A 21,611-nucleotide genomic window follows, 5' to 3' on the forward strand; every position below is an offset into this window, starting at 1 on the left:
TTTGTGTTCTGCAGAAGAAAGTTATACACATCTGGGATAGCATGATGAGAGAATTTTCATTTTTGGGTGCACTGTCCCTTTAATATATAAAAGTTATATATGTATTAAGAGCATATGTAGTTTTTTAAATGTATATTTAATATTATTAATCTGCCTCTGTTTCCTCCTAGTTTGACAGATGTAGTCACTTCTTTCAAATGAAAAACATCTCCTTCTGTGGATGTCATCCCAAAAACAACTGGTACATGTGCACGCACACACACGGAACACACTCATATGCACACACACAAATGCACAGACACGCACACATTCATACACACGCACAGACACGCACACACTCGTACACACACAAACGCACACACACTCATACACACACACGTGCACACACACACTTACACACACACACACACACACACACACACAGAGACACGTGCACACACACGCACAAACATGCACACACACACGCACAAATGCACACACACACACTCATACACATGCACACACGCACACACTCATACACACACACACACACACACACACACACTCATACATACTCATACACACGCACACACTCACACACACACACACACACACACACACACACACACTCACACGTGCGCGCACACACACACAGACATGCTGTCACACACACAGACATGTGCACGCACACACACAGACACGTGCACACACACTGACACGCCGCACACACAGACACGTGCGCACACACACAGACACGCGCGCACACACAGACACGTGCGCACACACACTCATACACACACGAAAACACACACTTTCAAGGTCTTTAAAATGTCTTGCAACTTTCCTTTATATTCTACAAAATTTAAGCTTTGGAATTAATGTATTTTGTAATGTTTATGTCTTTCCGTAGTTATTTTGGTTTCATCACCAAGCACCCGATGCTGAACAGGTTTGCATGTCACGTCTTCGTCTCTCAGGACTCAATGAGACATGTAGCCGAGTGCGTGGGGTGAGTCAAATGCGCTCAATACACGTCAACATTAAATGCTGTTATATTCACAATAAACTTCTGGAGTAGTAACTGCAAAAAGCCAAATAATTGAGAACAGGTTAAGAACAATAGTGATAAAAGTGATTTATTTTAGTTCTGTTATCATTTACTCACCCTAATGTTGTTCCAAACCCGTTTGACTTTCTTTCATGAGAGTCGTGAAGTAGAACGATACATTTGTGGTACCTTTTTTCCCTCGTTGGAGCCTGTCAGTCTAATATTGTTGTATGGAAAACAGAAGCACGGACATTCGGACATAAAGCCCTATTTGGGACGGGACTAAAAATCTCAGAAGTGGGAGTGTCTGTTTTCTAGTGTGGGCGTTACAGAGGATTGAACACGTAATTTAGGTGATCAAATGAACGTATCTTTTAAACTTTATTAGTTTAAATTTAAAATGACTTATAATTTTTAAAATACATTTGAACAATTATGTAATTTATTGATTTAATTGTAGTTTTTTTTTAATACTTTATAAATTTGAATTTATAGAAGTGGCTGCTTATAATAAACCCAGTGAAATAATAAATGTAATGCTGTTCGCAGTTTCCACGATTTGTCTATCCTTGCTAACATTATTTTCGTATTTTTCGGCGGACGACAAAACAATCGACAAATTGAAAGTCACGCAGCAGGCAGAGGACTGGAGCACACCGTGCATACAAGCACAATCTTAACGGTAGTTCATGTAGGTCAAAATACATGCGGTGAAGCTTTGTGAAAATTCAATATCAGCAGGACTCTTGAGATAGCCGAAAAACAGAAGGTAATTGCCTCGGGAAGTTTTACAGAGGTTGTGTGAGAAAAATACAGACTTGTCAGAATCGGACGGGATTAACATCAAAGTACATGAATTTCCCGAACCTCCTCAGGGCTTAAGACCTCCTTTTGTGTTCATGGAAGAAAGAAAATAATTCTGGGTTGGAACAGCATGGGGGTGAGTAAATTACAAAATGTTCATTTTTGAGTGCACTTTTGCTTTAATGAGAGCAATCTGTTTCTGCTCCATTATAAGGGCACATAACAGTCTGCTGTATGAATAATTAAAGCATCTCAGACGGGAAACTTGAGTTATGGGCCCCTGCAGGAGATGGCAAGCTCTGTCACATGATATACAGTAATATGACCTTATTAACAGATACATTATTTAGACTTATAATTGAGCACAGAAATGGTGGAGCAGAGAAAGTTTAAATAAAGGATACAGACTAAAGGTGCTCCATGACAACTTGTTGTTTTCACATTTACAGAAGAATATAAAGAACTACAGTATACCCAACGTGGTTTGACATCAGAGTTCAGTTTGTTTAATTGGTTGGTGTCAGTGTTAATAATAAAAATTAAAAATTATTCATCCTTTAAATTTTGTCAATATTTCATCATGTTATATTCATTAATTTGAGTTATTTTAACTCTATAATGGCACACTGTATAATTTAATGAATTTTAGTTGTGCAAAATGACAAAAGCATGTATCAAACTGTAACCAAACTAAATAATAATAATAATAATAATAAATAAACACGTAGGCAGCCTGGGTAGCTCAGCAAGTAAAGATACTGACTACGGCCCCTGGAGTTCGCTAGTTGGAATCCCAGGGTACTGAGTGACTCCAGTCAGGTCTCCTAAGCAACCAAATTGGCCCGGTTGCTAGGGAGGGTAGAGTCACATGGGGTAACCTCCTCTGGTCGCTATAATGTGGTTCTCGCTCTCGGTGGGGCGCGTGGAGAGTTGGGCGTGGATGCCGCGGTGGGTGGCGTGAAGCCTCCATATGCGCTATGTTTCCGTGGCAACGCGCTCAATAAGCCACGCTATAAGATGCACGGATTGACGGTCTCAGACGCGGAGGCAACTGAGATTCGCCCTCCGCCACCTGGATCGAGGTGAATCACTACGCGACCACGAGGACTTAAAAGCACATAGGGAATTGGGCATTCCAAATTGGGAGAAAAATAAAATAAAAGACTTTAATAAACTACTTACAATTATTTAAAGATGTATCAAACATATTAAATATAAATATGTTGAATAGTTTTTTCTTTATTCAAAAATAAATACAAAATAAACAGTGTTAGTGCATTAACATTTTGCAGTGCTTTTAAACTGCTTAACCAGCGTACCTATATTGCGAAATATGATTACGCTTAAAACGTTAAAATCCACGGATACATAAGTCTGGCATATGTGGTATCATATGAAAGCTCAGAATGTGTACTTTCCAGAGAATACCATCACTTTGGCATTTATGTTACATAAATTGACAAATAAGGGCTGAAAATACCTGCCTCACAAGTAAGTGCCACCTAGAGGGAATGTGGTAGAATTATTAATATGAATATAAAAGTCACATAGCACTTAAATGGACATGCCATATATCAAATGAAAGCTCTCATTCTCAGGAATGTTGCCCTAATACCACTGTTGCTCCACCATGACAGTAGTTCACTTGAAAGCACACTGTAGAAGTGGACAGTTCACACTAATGTCGGCTATAGCGCCCCTTGTGGCAACGTTGAGAATGCTACGCGTACTCGCATGGTGTTAAAAATTGCATTTTGAAACATGTCTGCGTTCACATACTTGCAACGAATATGCTTGGTGCTTAAGGTTGGACAATTATCAACGCATATAAACACATATATATCCCAGTGTTTGTTCCTATCACTTACAGTTCTGTTTGCTTGTTTTAGGCGGGCATTCCAGGAGTACTACCAGGAGCACTTAGAATACGCCTGTCCTACCGAGGATATCTACCTCGAGTAGAGGAGGAAAAGGGTAACCATGGCAACTGCTGTCCCTCATGACAGATGTCTGTTCCTGGGCTCGGCCACTAGGAGGCACCTGGCAGCCTTTCTCAAATGTAACATAGGCCTCATCTCTATTCTCTTCCTCAGTCTCTTTTGTTCCCGCGACATGAACTGAGCTGAATAATCTACATAGGCTCATAGTGGTCTGTCCATTGATTTCAACGTTTCCCGATTGATTTATTCTCTTCATTGAGATGGATTGCTCGTTTATTGAACTTTTCTACTATATAATTATAGGGGACATGGTTTGGGGTGGATACATATTGTTTTTTTTTATAAATATATATTCCTGGTTTAGAAATGGCTAAATATGACTTCACATGTTTGAATGCATGGCTTTGAAGGTTATGCTCACAAACACGTAAAAATGGCAAAAGCGAAGTGCGATCAAAGGTTTAAATCTGTAAGGCCACGATTGTTTGTAAATATGTATTTGTCTGATACATTGCGGTATTGGGTTTGTACTTAAAAGGACAGGGCAGTAGGACGTGACCTGGAATCGCCGATAGGTCTACAGATTGTCTGTTCTTCTGTAGTAGAAGGTTTACTGTATGTTTATGATTTTACCGCATTGTAAATACTGTATAATTAGGGACGATTGTAAGTGAATACAAATGCTTCATTACATCACAGTATGTAAGCTTCCTGCACCATCTGTCTGAGTGGAAGAATGGGACGGATTGCAGGTAGGCAGGGTGGTTTATATTATGGGCAAATTACTCGGAAGCCTGTGAAAAACATGAGTCTGATTCATGTTTCACTCCAAAACCAAAATGAAAAAAAAAATGAAGAAAAGAAAATATATTTGGCATAAAAGCAAGCCCCTTTTTGCACTGTGACATTATTTTCAAAATAATTATAATTTCTCTAATCTGTCTGAATGTTTTACTTTTTAGGTTGTTTGGAAAATTATTTAGACCAAAAAAAGCAAAAATCTGGGTTACAGCCAGGGATGGATTACCGACCAGGCCAATGGGGCCAGTGCCCAGGGGCCCTTGACTACCAGGGGGCGCCCTCGGCTTTAAGGTTGCGTGAACCAGTTTGGTGATCCCCCCCCTCTCGAAAACCCATCAACAATGAAAATGACCCCCCACCTCCCCAACAACAACAACTTTTGGCCATGAAAATGAAACCCCCCAACACCCCACACCCACCTCTCCAACAACAACAAATTTTGGCCTTGAAAATGAAACTCCCCAACCCACAACCCCCCCCCCCCCCAAAAATTTTGGCCTTGAAAATGAAACCCCCCAACCCACAACCCCCCACAACTTTTGGCCTTGAAAATGAAACCCCAACCCACAACCCCCCACAAATTTTGGCCTTGAAAATGAAACCCCCAACCCCCCCAAATTTTGGCCTTGAAAATGAAACTCCCCAACCCACAACCCCCCAAAAATTTTGGCCATGAAAATGAAACCCCCCAATGACAACTATTGGCCAAGAAAATGAAACCTGCAACACCCCACACCCACCCACCCCAACAACAAATTTTAGCGTTGACAATGAAACCCCCCCAACACACCACCCACACAACAACCTTTGGCCATGAAAATGACCCCCCCCCCCCCCCCCAACAACTTTTGGCCATGAAAATGAAACCGACCAACACACCCCCCCCCAGTCACGCTTTGGTTTTTTGGAGGGGGGCCCCTTGGAGATAATTGGCCCCGGGGCCTTTGCAAGTCACAATCCATCCCTGTTATTGCGAGGCACTTGCAATAGAACTGGATGGGGCCGATCCCTAAATGATAAAGTGCACACAGTTTCAAATGTATAGCCACAAGACAAACAATATGTGTGTTAACATGATTTTAGTAATGTTATATCCAACTTTTGTGCCATGGAGATTTAACTGGTAAACCCTTTAAGTAATTTATTCAACTTAAATTGTGCACAACAGAGATTTGATCAAAATATAATAATGTTAGCATTTATAATGTTCATGTCTCATGTCTATACTTTTGAAATAGTATTTTAATGTTTACAGATTGGACCCATTCACTTCCACTGTAAGTGCCTCGATGTAACCCAAATGTTTTGCTTGTTTTTAAATAATTGTGGCATGAGTCGAAATCATTTTCTGTGGTACTAATGACCATTATGTCAGCTTAACTTTTGTTAACCCGGGAAATTCCTTTATTTGACATCAAAATTGTCTGTACAGACTTCATTTGCAAGTTTATTTTTATTTTATCTTGTGATTTTGGGGTGAAATATGTTCTGGACAGGCTTTGTGTTATTCAGCCAGTTTGCAAAAGCTACTGCAAAAGCAGTTTTGTTGGCAACTTTAGTTCTGTTATCGTTTCTGTTGTTTTGTAAAACTTTCAGGTTAAGTCTAATATAGCCCTTCACTCATACTTTAAATGACCGGTAGATGTTTCAGTGATGTGCAATGTTTGTTGACATTGAGCAAAAAGACCCTAACCTAAAATACCAGCTCAAATGCAGAAGATCAGAAATATTTAGTGAATCAGTTTGACCTGGAAAGTTAACTGGACAAACATTACATCATATTACACTGACACAGAATGAAAAACCTTGGTGCAATTGGCGGTTCATTTCTAATAGAACAGCAATGAGTCACTGAATCCCATATATGTAGTAAGTACTGTAGATGCCGCAGTAGTCATGTGAGTACACGCATATGTATATTATACGTTTTTGCAAATTGCAAAACAGCTCTGTTACTCTAAGTCATGCAGAGAAGCCTGCTGGTAGATTTTTCTGCTCCCTGATCGCAGCCCTTGTCCTGACCTTGACCGGCTCTTCTCACTCTGTACACTGCAGATCCCCCTGCTGGCTACATATACCAATTACTTACAACAAATATTTATCTCATACAAACTGCAATCAGGGGCTGTGCCACAGAAGGGAAATGCTCACAATAAAGAACATGATGATGAACATGAAGACAGTTAATAAATAAGCTACATTTATTATGTATTATTTGAATCAGATGATGGCGTCATAGAATGTGTAGCCCTCTCGGTAGACATGGAAAGGTCTAAATAATGATAACAGCTACACTTTTATGCTGGCATCTAATATTTAGATTTACATCCATGTCTGGTAGTTCATTCTAGAATGGAGAGCTTCATCATTGCTGGTCACTAGACATAATAAAAGTCCTATTTAAAGATGCTGTAAGTGATTTTTTTCATGGATATGTATGTAAAAATGTTTCCCTGAAAGATATTAATAAAATAAGTGTCTTGAGACATCTCACCGGTCTCTGTGACAGCTCTAGACTCTGTAAACGTCAAACAGGACAATGGCACTTTTGACCCGTCAATCATTTTGCGCATACTCATAGCGTTGCAGTTGCAGCGAATTATTGAGGCATAATGCCATTTTTATGCCATGTTGTTCATAACAGTTGTCAGTTGAGGGCGCTGTTGTGCTGCTGTTGTTTTTGACAACCGTTTCTGCTCGTTGGTCTCAGTAAGGCTAATTTGCTAGCTTTGGAGTGCGGGATTTGGAAAAAAGGGGTGTGGCTTATTCAACTGCTCAGCTTGACAGCTTGCGGAACGGCTAAAATTGCTTACAGCACATTTAAATGCACATGTGGAGGACGACACAAGGGCCAAGGCTACTGTATGTTCGGAAAACAAGTGTTAGCATACTGCTAAGTATGCGCTGTATATGTATACTGTATATGTTCAGGATTCAGTATAAATGAAGCTCAATCGAAAGCATTTGTAGCATAATGTTGATTAACAATAAAAATGTATACTCGTTTATAACGTTTATAGACTGGCCCCATTCACTTCCATTGTAAGGGCCATACTGAAACAACAATTTCCACACTGGAAATGAAAGATCATGCATTGTGGAATATAGTGCCGTGTACAAATGTTGTATTCTGCACATTTGGGCAAAAGTAGGATGTCATCCGAGTATTTCATATGTGTAGATAATTTGCATACTCTGCACAGTGCAGAAATAGTATGATATTAGCCCAATAGCCCAACGCTCCCTGCATAGCCTGCAATCTGTTTCCATAGTTACCCCTTCCATTTGTGACAGTGACACTCTCTCGGAAGGCAGAAGTTGCCCATTTGAAATGAGAGTTCTTTTCGGTTAGATCACTGTATATATTCTAGAGTCAGGATTGCCATACTGTGTCCTTTATGTTGAGTATGTTATTGAGATTTGTAAATTTAAAAGAATGATTAATAATGATACCAATAATGTTGATGATAAAAATCTCACAACCAAAAGCCAACTGTGATGGGGTAAAAGAGATATTAGTATTTGTATATTTGCGTTATCTGCTTTACATTTGTATACATCTGTTGTCGGATGTGTTGTCACCATGTGCGGAATAACATAACAGATCCACCGTGTCAATCAAATGTGTAATCTATTGGGACACTCTTTATATTAAGTGTCTTTAACTACTATGTACTTAAGCATTTGGTACAATGTACTTATTATGCACATATGTGTTGTTGCATTGTAATTACATGTAAAGTACCGGCATTTAGTTACATGTGTAGTTACACTTTTAATCTTACCCGAACCTCAACATTTTCACAAAACAACATGTAGTTACTTTACATAATATATACATTGTATTGTGTGTATGTTAATGTACATAGTAGGTAAAGACACCTATGTAATATAAAGTGGGACCATTTATTGTCATTCACATGCAGACTCACAAAGATACACATAGACCCCCCCCCCCACCCAAATAAAATAAATACTACATTATTTGCATTTACACCATTGCATTTAACGGGTCTAACCAGCAATTGTATTTGTATCCAAAGCGCCAAATACTCCGTTATGACTGTTACATGTCATTATTGCGTGTTCATAAAATAAAGAGATATCTGAAATGTTTTAGCCTTCACTTCAGCAATTTCTAGTGACAAATTGGCTGAAACCCCCACATTCCGGCAGAGCATCTAGTATTATTGACAACTTTAGCTTGGGTAGCTGAAATACAAAGTTCTGGACTACAACATACATCATTCAGTCCTTCACTGTATAACGGAAACAGCTTCAGTATGACAAACTATGTATCTTTAAAAATGACAACTTGTTAAAAAAAAAAAAAAATAAAAAAAAATTATATAAAAAAGAAAAAAAAAAAGAAAATCTCACTGCCTTGTCATGGATCTGGTCTTATGAATAAAATACTATATGCTTGATGTCACTGAAGTGTATCTGAGTTTGTTTGGCAAAAGTGAGACTTGATGCTGGGGGAGAGGAATATTCCGGGTTCAATACAAGTGAAGCTCAATCGACAGCATTTGTGGCATAATGTTGATTACCACAAAAATATCTTCGATTTATCCGCCATTCTTCTTTAAAACAATCAAGGTTTCATTGAGACACTTACAGAAATGTGAAGCTTATAATTTATAAAAGCACTTGCATTAATTATTCTGTATTACTTGAGCTGTAAAGTTGATTATATCATTGCATTCACAGCTGTTTTAGGGTTTACAGCATTATGTCATAATGGCAAAAAAGTTGTAAAATTCGGACTTTACACAGAAAAGGTTAGTAAGTACATCTTCCGTCTATACTTTTGAAACAGTGAGTATTTGAACATTTACTGAACAAATTGGGCCCATTCACTTCCATTGTAAGTGCTTCGATGTAACCTATATGTTTGCTTTATTTATTAATCTTTTAAAAAAATAAAAAAGGGACGATTCAAAATCATTTGTGTTTATGCCACACATGCAGTCGAGTGAGCTCAACTTGTATTGAACATATATTCAATATTACTATAAAGAAGTGGCGCAGAAATGACTTTGAACAAGGAGTAACAAGAGAAACTCGCATGACATGTTTTTTAATTTTTTTTTAAATTTTACTAATAAAAATGTAAAAGTAGCGATAGCATATGAAGTTTAGAGAGCTAAAGAAGAATTATAGAGAATCAATCTTAAAGGGAGTAAACATTCATAATGTAATGTTAAACTATATTCACACATGGCCTGCCTGCATGACCTTTACTCTAACACATCATGGTATAGTTCAGACATCGCCGGGTGAATCTCACGAATAAGTGCAAATCATATCATAAAGAAAATGATGCATTTTTTTGTTTTGTTACATAATTTTCAAGGCAATTAAGCACCCCCCCCTCACCACCCAATTCTCATTACCGTAATGTGTCCAGAGAAGGTACGTTTTTTTTTTTTATTCATATTATTCTTAACTGTGATGTGCATATTTGACCCTCCCAATTGTCATTACCACAATGGTCATATATTTATATTTATGTGTAAATGTGACCAAAAATTTAAAATGTAATATTATTTAAATTGTAGCATATTTATATATCATAATAGTACTCCCTTGGCGTGCAGGTTTAGATGCAGACTCAACCTCATACATTAAGGAGAGATGGGTAAAAGAGAGCGGTGCTATAATAACAACTGAGGAATGGGGCAATCCATGTAAGTTGCAATGGTCAACATCGGAGGGAGAAATGTTATTCGCTTCTTTTTTTTAACGCCAAAACAGAAAAGTACATTCTTAGGTCATTCATTATGTTGGAGACGGCGTTGGTCCCAAAATGCCAATCATTATCACATATCCTGGGACTGTCCAAACATCACACGGTACTGGCGAGACATACACAAGTCATTAGATCCGGGATATATCGCTTGGCTTCAAATTTTAAGTCCTTCATCTAGGTACGGTTCACGTGGAAAAGTCGGAATAAATCCTTCTTGCGTCAATCGAGAAGGCTGTAACTAGAGGTTGGTATCAACCCAATTCTCCACAAATACAGGACTGGAGCGAAGTCTTAAAGAATGTCTTCACTAGGGAAACCAATAACATTTGAACCTTCAGAGCGATGGATTCATTCATTATTAGATCAAATGGAGTATGTAACCCCTATTGAACCAAATGCATTGTGGTTGTAGACTGAATACAGTAGGAGTATTTCTGATTGGCGTGACATCATCCCTCACGTTTGTGTCGAGATAGCAAATAGTGTAAAGTGCATTGCTTAAACTAACTGGATACTTCATATAAGTTGGAAAAGCTGTGACTCTGGCGAACGCTGTAACCAGATGTTGTCGATTGTATCTTTTCCCCAATAAAAACTTAAATTACAATTTAAGGGAATAGTACAAATAAAACGTCCAGATTGGTTACGGTAATGAGAATGTGCTTAGGTGGCACGATATTAAAACCCCTAATGGTCCTAATGCAGGCTTCATTTTCTTTATCATTTAAATAATGAGCAGGACATGTTTCGTGAGATTCACCCCTATGCTAGGCAGAGGCACATTCACATTAGTCTTGGTTTAAAACAATCGGTTTGTCTGAGACACTCACTCACTAACACCGTTTTTAGAAAAGTACAATGTGGGTTTATTCTCTCATTCGGTGCAGTGAGTGAGGTGCTTGGAGAGTTGTGAGCGGCAGGAAACAAATGACTTTCCTTCATTCTCGCACTGTACTTATTTACTCATTTGATTTGAGAAGAAAATCAAGATTGGATACTTCCTTAATCATCAGGTTATTGTGATACTGGCAGTGTCTGCATCCATGGCGGTGCAGTGGCAGCACTGGGGTTTAGGGGAGCAATTAGGATTACAGCAGGGCTCCAGTGCGTGGTCGATCCCTTTTGCAATCTCACTCTCTCCGAACACCACAGAAGCCTCAAACTGCTCCTTGATGGCCTGGATTTGCTTGCGCACACTGTCCCACTCTGGACCACTAAGGTTGTAGTTTTCCGAGGGGTCTGACTCCAAATCAAAGAGTAAAGGAGGATCGTAATGCTTCAGGATGGATAATACGGAGCAGTTCTTATCTGGGGTGGTTTCACTGTGAGTTGCACCTGAATGATGGGAAACAAATGAAAGAGAAATTTGAATAAAACAGGAAAGAGGTGAAGTTTATATGGAGAGTCTGAAGGACGGTGATATGAAGTACCTTGTGTATAGAAATGGGCTTTGTAATTTTTCCATCTTACTGCAAACACGCCGTACTTCTCACTCGGAAAAGTGGGGTAGAAGAACATGGTAATTCGTTTGCTCTGAAACACCGGTGAGAAAACTATTCAAAATGATGATCTGACCCATTTTCAGGGGCGTGCACACAAGACGCGTTCTTGCATTTAAAACAGCTTGAATAATCCCAACGGAACGTAATGAACGCCGAACGCACACGTCTCTTGGTTTTTAACCCCCAGACTTGTTTTGGATGGCATAAACAATCCACGAACAACCTCAGAGCTCACGTCTCAGGTAGGTCCGTCTTTAAAGGTTTAGAAGTTGGTAAATGGTCTGCACTTATATAGCGCTTTTATAAAGTTAGCGGTATTAAAAGCGGTTTACACTGTGACTCATTCACCCATTCACACACCAATGATGGCAGAGCTGCCATGCGAGGTGCTAGCCTGCCATTGGGAGCAACTTGGGGTTCAGTGTCTTGTCCAAGGACACTTCGGCATGTGGAGACATGTGGGCCAATCCTGCGATTAGTGACCGACCCGCTCTACCACCTGACCCACAGCTGCCCCTGAATTAGAGGTAGAGGTTTTGACCGATTATTTGCTGCCAATAGTTGCTATTCCTCTATTGCTGGAGGATTCAACAGTATAACAGCGGCCTCTAGAAGAGAAATTAAAACAATCACTGCCTGTCAATTCAAATTTGGTTATATTGATTAGTTAAATGTTCTAAATTAAAGAGAGGGCATGAAAAGAACAATATGACTATTTAGAAACGTTCCCGTAAGCACATACATTGTGTCTCCAACTTCATATCATGAATAATAATAAAAAACATAACGTTGTGAAATATATAATCTATAAAAAGCATATTGTAACATGCCATTTCAAAATAAAAGTCCTGAAATAAGGAAGTGTATTTCGTGGCCTGTTTAAAGGGGACCTATTATGCAAAATTCTACATAAATGTGAGTCGGCGGTGTGTGTACACAACCACCCTACAATGGTTAAAAGTTCACCCCCTCTTCTTTCTTATATTTCTATTCATCAAAAACTGTGTGTCAAAATGAACGGTTTTTGTTTCTGCTCTAAAGTGACGTCACGTTAGATCAGGCCACGCCCACGACTGGTGACAGACTCCGCCCTATTATCATAGCTCCTCCCCTGAGTGATCTACACGCAGTCCTGGAGCAGATACAGTGAGAAGAATAATGTCTCATAAGTGTCTGTTGTTGCTGTAAAAGTGAACATAAGAGTCTTCATGTACTCCCGGCATCAGAGCCACTGAAGACGAGTGGACAACTTTAGTTTTTGAAGGAAATGTGCCCCAAAACAGACAAAAATAAGGTGTATGTTTGTGCAAATCATTTTACACCGGACTGCTTTGTGAATGAGTGTCAATATAAAATGTGATTCTCAAGCATGGATCAGTATCAACAGTTCATGTTCCAGCTTTATATCCTGAAGATGTAAGTATCGCACTTTATATTTGGTGAATGTTTGCAAATCACCTTTCCGAATGTGCTTGTTAGCTGATTCCACGGCTAATGCAGCTAAAGTTAGCATTGTCTCTGATTGTCATGGAGACCAGAGCTATGTCGGGGGCGTGTTTTTGATTCCACTCAAAAAGAGGCATTTATAACATGGTATAATAAATGATCTGTGGGGTATTTTGAGCTGAAACTTCACAGACACATTTTTGGGACACCTGAGACTCATATAAGGAAAGGCATATTATTAATACATTTTTCGGCCGATTAATCGGTTATCTGTCTTTCACACCTTAGTTACCTGTATATCTGCAAAAACCACTATCGGTCGACCTTTATTAACAATTTAAAAAAAATAAGGCAAACTGTACGCACGAACGAGCCTTGTGTGCACATCCATTTAAAAGTACATGTTTGAGATCTCTCACTATTTTCGAACATTGTTTCTCCTACCGGTCCGAGATTAAATAGGACATTTGTCATGTCCACCCCGTCCAGTTCCACCTCAGGTAATGAAGCCCCTGCCAATTTAGCAAAGGTGGGTAGAATGTCCAAAGAGCTGGACAGAGCACGGGTGACACCTTTGAAATGTGGAAAACATAAAAAAATAGTTTTTGATTAAACATTATTCTTGCAACTGGAAGCACAAACCAAACTGTTCATCTCTCAGCACCTGGTTGGATGAATCCAGGCCAATATGCAATGGCTGGCTCTCTCATTCCTCCATCATAAGTCGTGCCTTTGCCACATTTCAGCAGTCCTGCGTTTCCCCCATGAGACTTTCGCATTAGCTCTGGCCTGAGAGCACAAACACACTCATGGAAAATGGGAAACACAATGACAAGAATGACAAAGAAGAAACACTCATTTAACACCTACCCGTTGTCGCCAGTGAAGAAGATGAGCGTATTGTTGATCACACCCGTCTCCTCTAGAGTTTGCAGAATCTTCCCCACAGAGCCGTCAAACTCCATGAGAGCATCACCGAAAGGCCCTCGAGGTGACATCCCTGCATACTCTGCTCCTGCATACTGAGGGTAGTGTGTGTGCTATAGAGAGCGAAAGAGATGTCATATTGTTGACATAATACTGCTGCATTAGGTATATGCACGGGGTACATTCGCAATGGCATTCTACCTAATATTTAAAAAAAGCAAGTACTGTAGTATGCAATATCTATACTGTGCATAGCGTGTGAATTTTCTCTATTTTAGAAACTTGGATGACTTACTACATTTGCCAAAAATTGCAGATGCAACAAGAGCGCATATTGTGTACTACGATGCAACACGCTCATTTTTACCTTCCATTTCGGCAGCGATATCAAACACAATCAGAATATTTAAAGCATCAATTCTTAATTCGATTTATACAAAATAACCAAATTACTTGTAAAACAAAAGACAACATAGTATACTAAATTAAAATGTTTATTGTTGCATATTCTGTGCAGCAGTGATTATTTTCAGTTTTTTATTATAATCATAATTTTTGTGTTATAGGACTAGAAATAATATAAATGTAGTCATATTCATCATATTCATTCATTTTAGTCAAATGTACTACAATGGCATGATTTTAGTTGACAAAAATAACATATTAGTTTATGAATATTTCAAAGATTTTGAAAATAAACATTTGAATATTTAGTTCAAGTTTGGTATGTTACAGTTTGATACACATTTTGTCCTTTAGCACATTACCATCAACTAAAATGTTATTTTCGTTAGCTAAAATCATATGCCATTTTAGTTAAATTGACTAAAATGAAATGAATATGGCATTATAAAATATTGGCTAAATTTAAAGGACATTTTCGTCCGAAGACAAAAATATAACTAAAATAAAAACGGAAAAATATCACTGCTGTATAGAGTATGCAACAATAAACATTTTAATCTAGTATACTATGTTGTCTTTTGTTAAATAAGTAATTTGGTTGTTCTGTATAAATTGCATTTTGTGTAAAAATCTTTAATGTTGAAATAATTATTTAAGCATATAATAATTGTAATAATAGCATATTATAAATATACTGAAGTATTAACTACTTTTTGGAAGTTAATCTGTTGTGAATTCCCAACGTACTATAACTGGGATAAAAAACAAATCTAGATTTTCCTTTAAAAAAATTAATAAATGAAAAACGGTGTTAGTGCATTGTTAATATCTTGCCGTCTTCATATTTTCGTCACCAGTACGTTTTCATTAACACTTTTTGATTATCATTGTGATTAGGGCTGGGTATCGAGTTCCATACATTTTAGGCACCAACCGAATTGCCTCTAAAAAAATCGAAGATCAAAAAATTTCTTGTCGTTTGGTACCAAATTTCTATACCTAAGTGGTTAATCTTGTCAACGTCAGTGAGAAGCATGTAGCATGCTAGATGTGCCCAACTCTAAAAGTGCCGGTGATTAGCTGCGTTTAGCATCAAGGAAAAACATTAGTTTACGCCCAGAGACGCGGCTCACACGTGAGGCTGTAGTGTGTATGCCTCTCAAACCCCATACATGTGAAAGATGTGGAAAAGATCAAAAGTGTGGCTATATTTCACCAGGCTCGATGCCAACAGTGTGCAATGCAATATTTGCAACAAATCTGATGAAGCACTTGACAGTGCACGGAATAAACTTAAGAGCAGAAAGTTGTTCCGTCTTCAACAGCAAGAAGACCGAGCTGGTGCAGTCGTCGCTCTCAAAGTCCTGCCACAGAGCTTCCTTCAACATGCCCACCACTCGAGTCCTCCTCCAAAACTAATGATGAATGCAGCAGCGCTATGACTGGGAGGTTAATGTTTAGCTAACAATCCAACAAACAAAATCGGCTAACTTGTAGTGGTACATGCTTGTGTTCATGTTAAATTAACGTTTCTGTGAGCGGTGACATAGTCCTATAAACTGGGACCTACGTTACGTGTATATATTGTTTGGATGTATGGCTATAGATAGCTAGCTAAATCGATGCTAAATGCTTTAAGATTGACAGTAACTGATCAAGTTTAACTCACATTAAACTAGTTATCTTGTTAAACCGTATGTATCCTTAGGGTTGGCTGAATTAACAGTTTAGCTTTCTTGTTTTGTTTTTCCTCTTCACATTAATGTTATAACCTCTGCCCCTGCCGACCCTGTCATGAGGAGACCAGAAGGCTCAGGACATGAGTATTTGAGTCTGTGTAAAAAGTCAACAAACTGAAAAAATAAAACCAAAGTTTTTTTGAGGTAATGTTTGTAATCTCAAGGTATTGGTACCGATATTGAAATGTTTTGAACGATACCCAGCCCCTTTTTTTGTCTCATCTTCGTTACCATTTGTCAATGATAATAGGTATGCTAGTATTCTACTATTCTAGAGAATACTTCACGTGCTGTGGGAGTAGAACTATTATTTAGAGATATAAAAGCAATTGCATTAGAGCAAAACATTTTCACAAGGATTAGTTCATTAGCGTTGCAGTTCTCGACTCACATGTGATGGATAATACAGAAAGAACGGTTGCTTATTTTGGACAGCAACATGGATGAACTGAGAGGCAAAGTCGCTGTAGGTCTTCTCCAGCTGCAGGAAATCTGCAGGCTGCTGCTCTATCGTCTCGCCAAAGAACACAGGTACAGTTACCACACCTTGATCACAGCTCCCAAAACACTTCACATCTGGAGGAAAGCAGGTGAGATTCTGACATGGACCCTTTCATGGAAACGAAACAGGAGAAGTGTGTAAACATTGTGCCATTACGAGAGAGAGAGAGAGAGAGAGAGAGAGAGAGAGAGAGCGAGAGAGAGAGAGAGAAACAAATCAATGCTAAATGTTAAGGACACAAGGTACACATGGGACTAGCACTAGGCTTCTTTTGAGAATGCACATGATCAACGGCACGAGAACATTTATAAATACCTGGTCATGCGAGTATGGGATGCCAAGATAATAGTCAAAGCCCTGTCGGGTGGGCAGGTAAGTGCCATTCTGACCAACACCCAAATGCCATTTTCCGACCATTGCTGTGACATAACCCTGAGACTTCAGCACCTCTGCAATAGTGGTCTCGTTGAGCGGAAGACCCCCTTTTGAGCCCGGATAGAACACGCCCGGATAAATCCCAGAGCGAATCTGATAGCGGCCCGTCAGCAGGGCAGCCCTGCACAGAATAAAACGTTGGCTATGTTCAGAGTGGCATACTATACCTATAAATGCAGTATGTAGTAAATATACTATAAATAGTTTGCAAATATATTAGGTCAGGGGTTTTGAAAGTGTGGTCCGGGAACCATAAAGGGGGTCTGTGGAACATTCGGAGAAAAACAAAAGTGTCATTTTATTCATCCAAACTTCAGGTTTATAAATCCGACATTACTTCAATAGTTGGTAGAAAACAGATACACGGTCAACATAATGAAAATATTTCCACCAAAGTCTTTTAATAATGTCTTTTAACTTTAGTACAGTGACAATATAGAAGGGTACAATTTATAGCCACTTTTATATTTTAGGAAGGGGGTCCATAATTGTCTGAAAACCCTTGTATTGGGTCATCAGTGTATTCTGTGCATACAGAAACATGCATGATGTGAGCAGTAAACATGTTGCATACCACAGAGTAGCAGCATGATATTATTTCATTTCAAATAAACCCTGTAATTGTTACCATGTATTCTGGCGCCATCTTCTGTGCAAAACACACTAAGTTATCAAATATGCATTATGCAAAGCCGGTGATCTGATCCAATCAGGTTGACACTAAATAATTGTAATATAAGAGTAGAAAGCAGAAGCACAAAACAGTTTAAACCCGTGGATGAACTAAACATAAAAAGCAATTTGGGTGACACAACTGAAATTACAGTATATGAACGCACCCATATGACTACATGCAAAAATAAATAACTAATTTTTTTTTTATAAATATATATATTTTTTTAACAATTGTTTACAGACCGATTGTTTCACTTTTAAATGGATATATCACAATTCCAGTGGGTCAGAAGTTTACATAAGTTAACTGTGCCTTTAAACAGCTCAGAAAATTCCAGACAATGATATCAAGCCTTTAGGCAATTAGCTTCTGATAGGAGGTGTGCTGAATTGGAGGTGTACCCGTGGATGTATTTTAAGGCCAAACTTCAAACTCAGTGCCTCTTTGCTTGACATCATGGAAAAATTGAATGAAATCAGACAAGACCTCAGAAAAAAAAAAAATGGTGGACCTCCACAAGTCTGGTTCATCCTGGGGAGCAATTTCCAAACGCCTGAAGGCACCACGTTAATCTGTACAAACAATAGTACGCAAGTATAAACACCATGAGACCACGCAGCCATCGTCCCGCTCAGGAAGGAGACGCATTCAGTCTCCTAGAGATGAACCTAGTTTGGTGCGACAAGTGCAAATCAATCCCAGATCAACAGCAAAGGACCTTGTGAAGATGCTGGAGGAAACAGGAAGACAAGCATCTATATCCACAGCAAAACAAGTCCTATATCGGCATAACCTGAAAGGCTGCTCAGCAAGGAAGAACCGCCATAAAAAAGCCAGACTACAGTTTGCAAGTGCACATGGGGACAAAGATCTTACTTTTGGAGAAATGTCCTCTGGTCTGATGAAACAAAAATTGTAACTGTTTGGCCATAATGACCATCATTATGTTTGGAGGAAAAAGGGTGACTCTTGCAAGTCGAAGAACGCCATCCCAACTGTGAAGCATGGGGGTGGCAGCATCATGTTGTGGGGGTGTTTGCTGCAGGAGGGACTGGTGCACTTCACAAGATAGATGACATCATGAGGAAGGAAAATGATGTGGATATATTGAAGCAACATCTCAAGACATCAGGAAGTTAAAGCTCGGTCACAAATGGGTCTTCCAAATGGACAATGACCCTCAAGCGTACCTCTAAAGTTGTGCAAAATGGCTCAAGGTATTGGAGTGGTCATCACAAAGCCCTGACCTCAATCTGATTGAACATTTGTGGGCAGAACTGAATAAGCGTGTGTGAGCAATGAACCCTACAAACCTGACTTAAGTGATGCCAGTTCCCAAGACAGGGAATATTGTCTATGCTTAAATGTCAGGAATTCTGGAAAAACTGAGTTTAAATATATTTGGCTAAGGTGTATGTACACTTCTGACTTCAACTAATATATATATATATATATATAATATTTCAATTAAAACCGAAAATCTTGATATTGAAAAAAGTACGTGGCTAATATGGGAGCATAAATAGACCTCTGTAATTAAACAGTTGTGGTTGGTTTTACCTGGAAGGGCTGCACACGGGACTCGTGACGTAGAAGTCGGTAAAGCGCAGCCCATTTGCCGCGAGCCGGTCCAGATTGGGGGTCAAAGAGCTCGGGTGCCCGAAACACCCCAGGTCACCGTAACCCAAATCATCAGCGAACAGCATCACAAAATTCGGCGGCGATTCACGAACACATTCAACGGTAATCAATGCAAAAACAGCGATGATCCTCAGTGAACACATGATTCAAAAGCCTTTCTGTACAATTCGACGTTTATAAAACGATATCTAAAATGTTACAAATCGTAGCATAACGAATCCTGCTCCGTTACGCTCATAAATAACCGCTTGTTTTGAGTCGGTCAACTCCACTGCTGCACACACGAACACTAATCTGACATGTTTGTTCCCATGTGAGTCTCGTGATCACAGTCACGTGATTCAAGTGTAGCGGGGTTGATGGGAAATGCAGTTCAATTTCAATAACAGCTGTAGTGCAGCGTAGCACGAGTCGTAGGGGTCACTCTTTATTTGGTGCCTTTTCACAATATATACCACTTTCTATTTTCTCCATTGTAAGCAAGCCCTGCAACATTAATGGTTTAAATCGAATTAAAATCAAAGACATATAAACCGTCATTAAATGGAAAGAAGAACCATTGGGGATAGGTTAGTTCATATTCCATTAGGTCAAAATTGGTAATTGATTTATTTGATTTTTTTACTTTATGTCATCAGAAAGCACTGCTATCAATAACCAGAGAGAATAGAAACACATAACTCTACAAAGTTTGAGTCTCATTTAAGATGCAGTGCTGCTTCTTCACCACTGCGGGTCGCTGTTGCACAAAGATTGGGTTTCCATGCAGCAGCAGCAGCAGCAGCAGCAGCTTAAATGAATTGATGGGTTCAACTGATAATATATCTCATTACTGGCTTGAGGGCTCGGGTTCAGTGTCCTGCCGCTGTCCTCTACGTCGCCCTCTGCGTGCTTTGGTTGTGATACAACGTGACAACCAGTCAATTAAATGAACGGCGGCTGAAATAGATTGCTCCACTAACCGGAGGAGGTGGACGTCATTGCTGATTTTCAGAGTTAAGAGGGAGAAAGAGGGAAGATACAAACAGGCTCTGCATTTGAATTGCCCTGACTTCACAGTTCACATGCAGAAGTGAAAGATGGGTTTTCAGATACGTTGACCTGAAAGCACTGTGGAGTTATATATGTGCCACAATTCTGCACGTGCATAAGTATATTATATTTTGAGTACAAACATTTTTTCTGCATGTCCAAAATATTTTGAGAGCACAAACATTTTTCTGTACGCACAAGATAATTTGAGCATGCAAAAAAAAAAAAATAAATAAATAAATAAATAAATATATATATATATATATATATATATATATATATATATATATATATATATATATATATATATATGCATGCTCAAATGCGTGCATGATATTTGAGTGCATAAAAAAATGTCTGCACGTGCAAGATATTTAGAGCGCACAAAAAGTTATTTTGCACCCACAAGATGATATTTTGAGTGCAAAAAATGTTTCTGCATGCGCAAGATATTTTGAGGGCACAAAAAGTTATTTTGCATGCGCAAGATAATATTTTGAGCAAAATATAATTTTGTGCATGTAGAATTGCACCCGCAAGATGATATTTTGAGTGCAACATTTTTTTCTCCTCACGCAATTTATTTTGAGCACACAAAAGTTATTTTGCATGCATGCAGAATGTGGCACAAATATAACTCCATATAGTACCAGCTGAAACATAAAAAAATCAATACATCTAAATTAGGCAAAGCCGCAAATATGCTGTCTGATGGATTGAATGAATAGAATTCTCTTTGTTTAAAGAATTAAAGTCAACATGAAATCAAATGTAATTTATTGCTGTATGTTTCTAGCCTTATTGTGAATGCCATTGCAAAGGACATGGGATTAATTTCCAAGGGACACACATAACGATAAATATATACCTTGAATTCATCGAAAGTCACTTTGGATAAAAGCATCTGCCACATGCAAATGCAATGCAAAGGTAAAATTTAATGCATATAAACAGACCCCTCCTTCTGATCAGTTCTGATGCT

The 21,611-nt window shown here is 38.8% G+C and overlaps 2 protein-coding genes across 2 annotated transcripts in view; one reads left to right on the forward strand and one right to left on the reverse strand.

Moving 5' to 3' along the window:
* The window catches only part of mapk8ip2 (mitogen-activated protein kinase 8 interacting protein 2), a 49,710-nt gene extending 44,658 nt beyond the window's left edge, over positions 1-5,052 (forward strand). Inside the window, exons 11-13 of the mRNA XM_052151832.1 lie at positions 171-241; positions 890-988; positions 3,721-5,052. Of these exons, the coding sequence (XP_052007792.1) occupies positions 171-241; positions 890-988; positions 3,721-3,793 (243 nt within the window). The 3' untranslated portion in view covers positions 3,794-5,052. The remainder of the gene's footprint in view (positions 1-170; positions 242-889; positions 989-3,720) is intronic.
* Positions 5,053-5,403: 351 nt separating this feature from the next.
* LOC127661230 (arylsulfatase A-like) lies at positions 5,404-19,897 on the reverse strand. Its single transcript, XM_052151847.1, has 8 exons — positions 19,517-19,897; positions 17,161-17,401; positions 16,735-16,953; positions 14,143-14,312; positions 13,937-14,061; positions 13,717-13,844; positions 11,755-11,857; positions 5,404-11,659 (listed from the first exon to the last, which is right to left on the reverse strand). Exons 1-8 carry the CDS (start codon positions 19,738-19,740, stop codon positions 11,334-11,336), a joined length of 1,536 nt encoding a protein of 511 aa, XP_052007807.1. The 5' UTR covers positions 19,741-19,897; the 3' UTR covers positions 5,404-11,333.
* Between the last annotated feature and the right edge of the window lie 1,714 nt (positions 19,898-21,611).

This window comes from Xyrauchen texanus, chromosome 21 (assembly GCF_025860055.1).
Source record: "Xyrauchen texanus isolate HMW12.3.18 chromosome 21, RBS_HiC_50CHRs, whole genome shotgun sequence".
Classification (NCBI taxonomy): Eukaryota; Metazoa; Chordata; class Actinopteri; order Cypriniformes; family Catostomidae; genus Xyrauchen; species Xyrauchen texanus.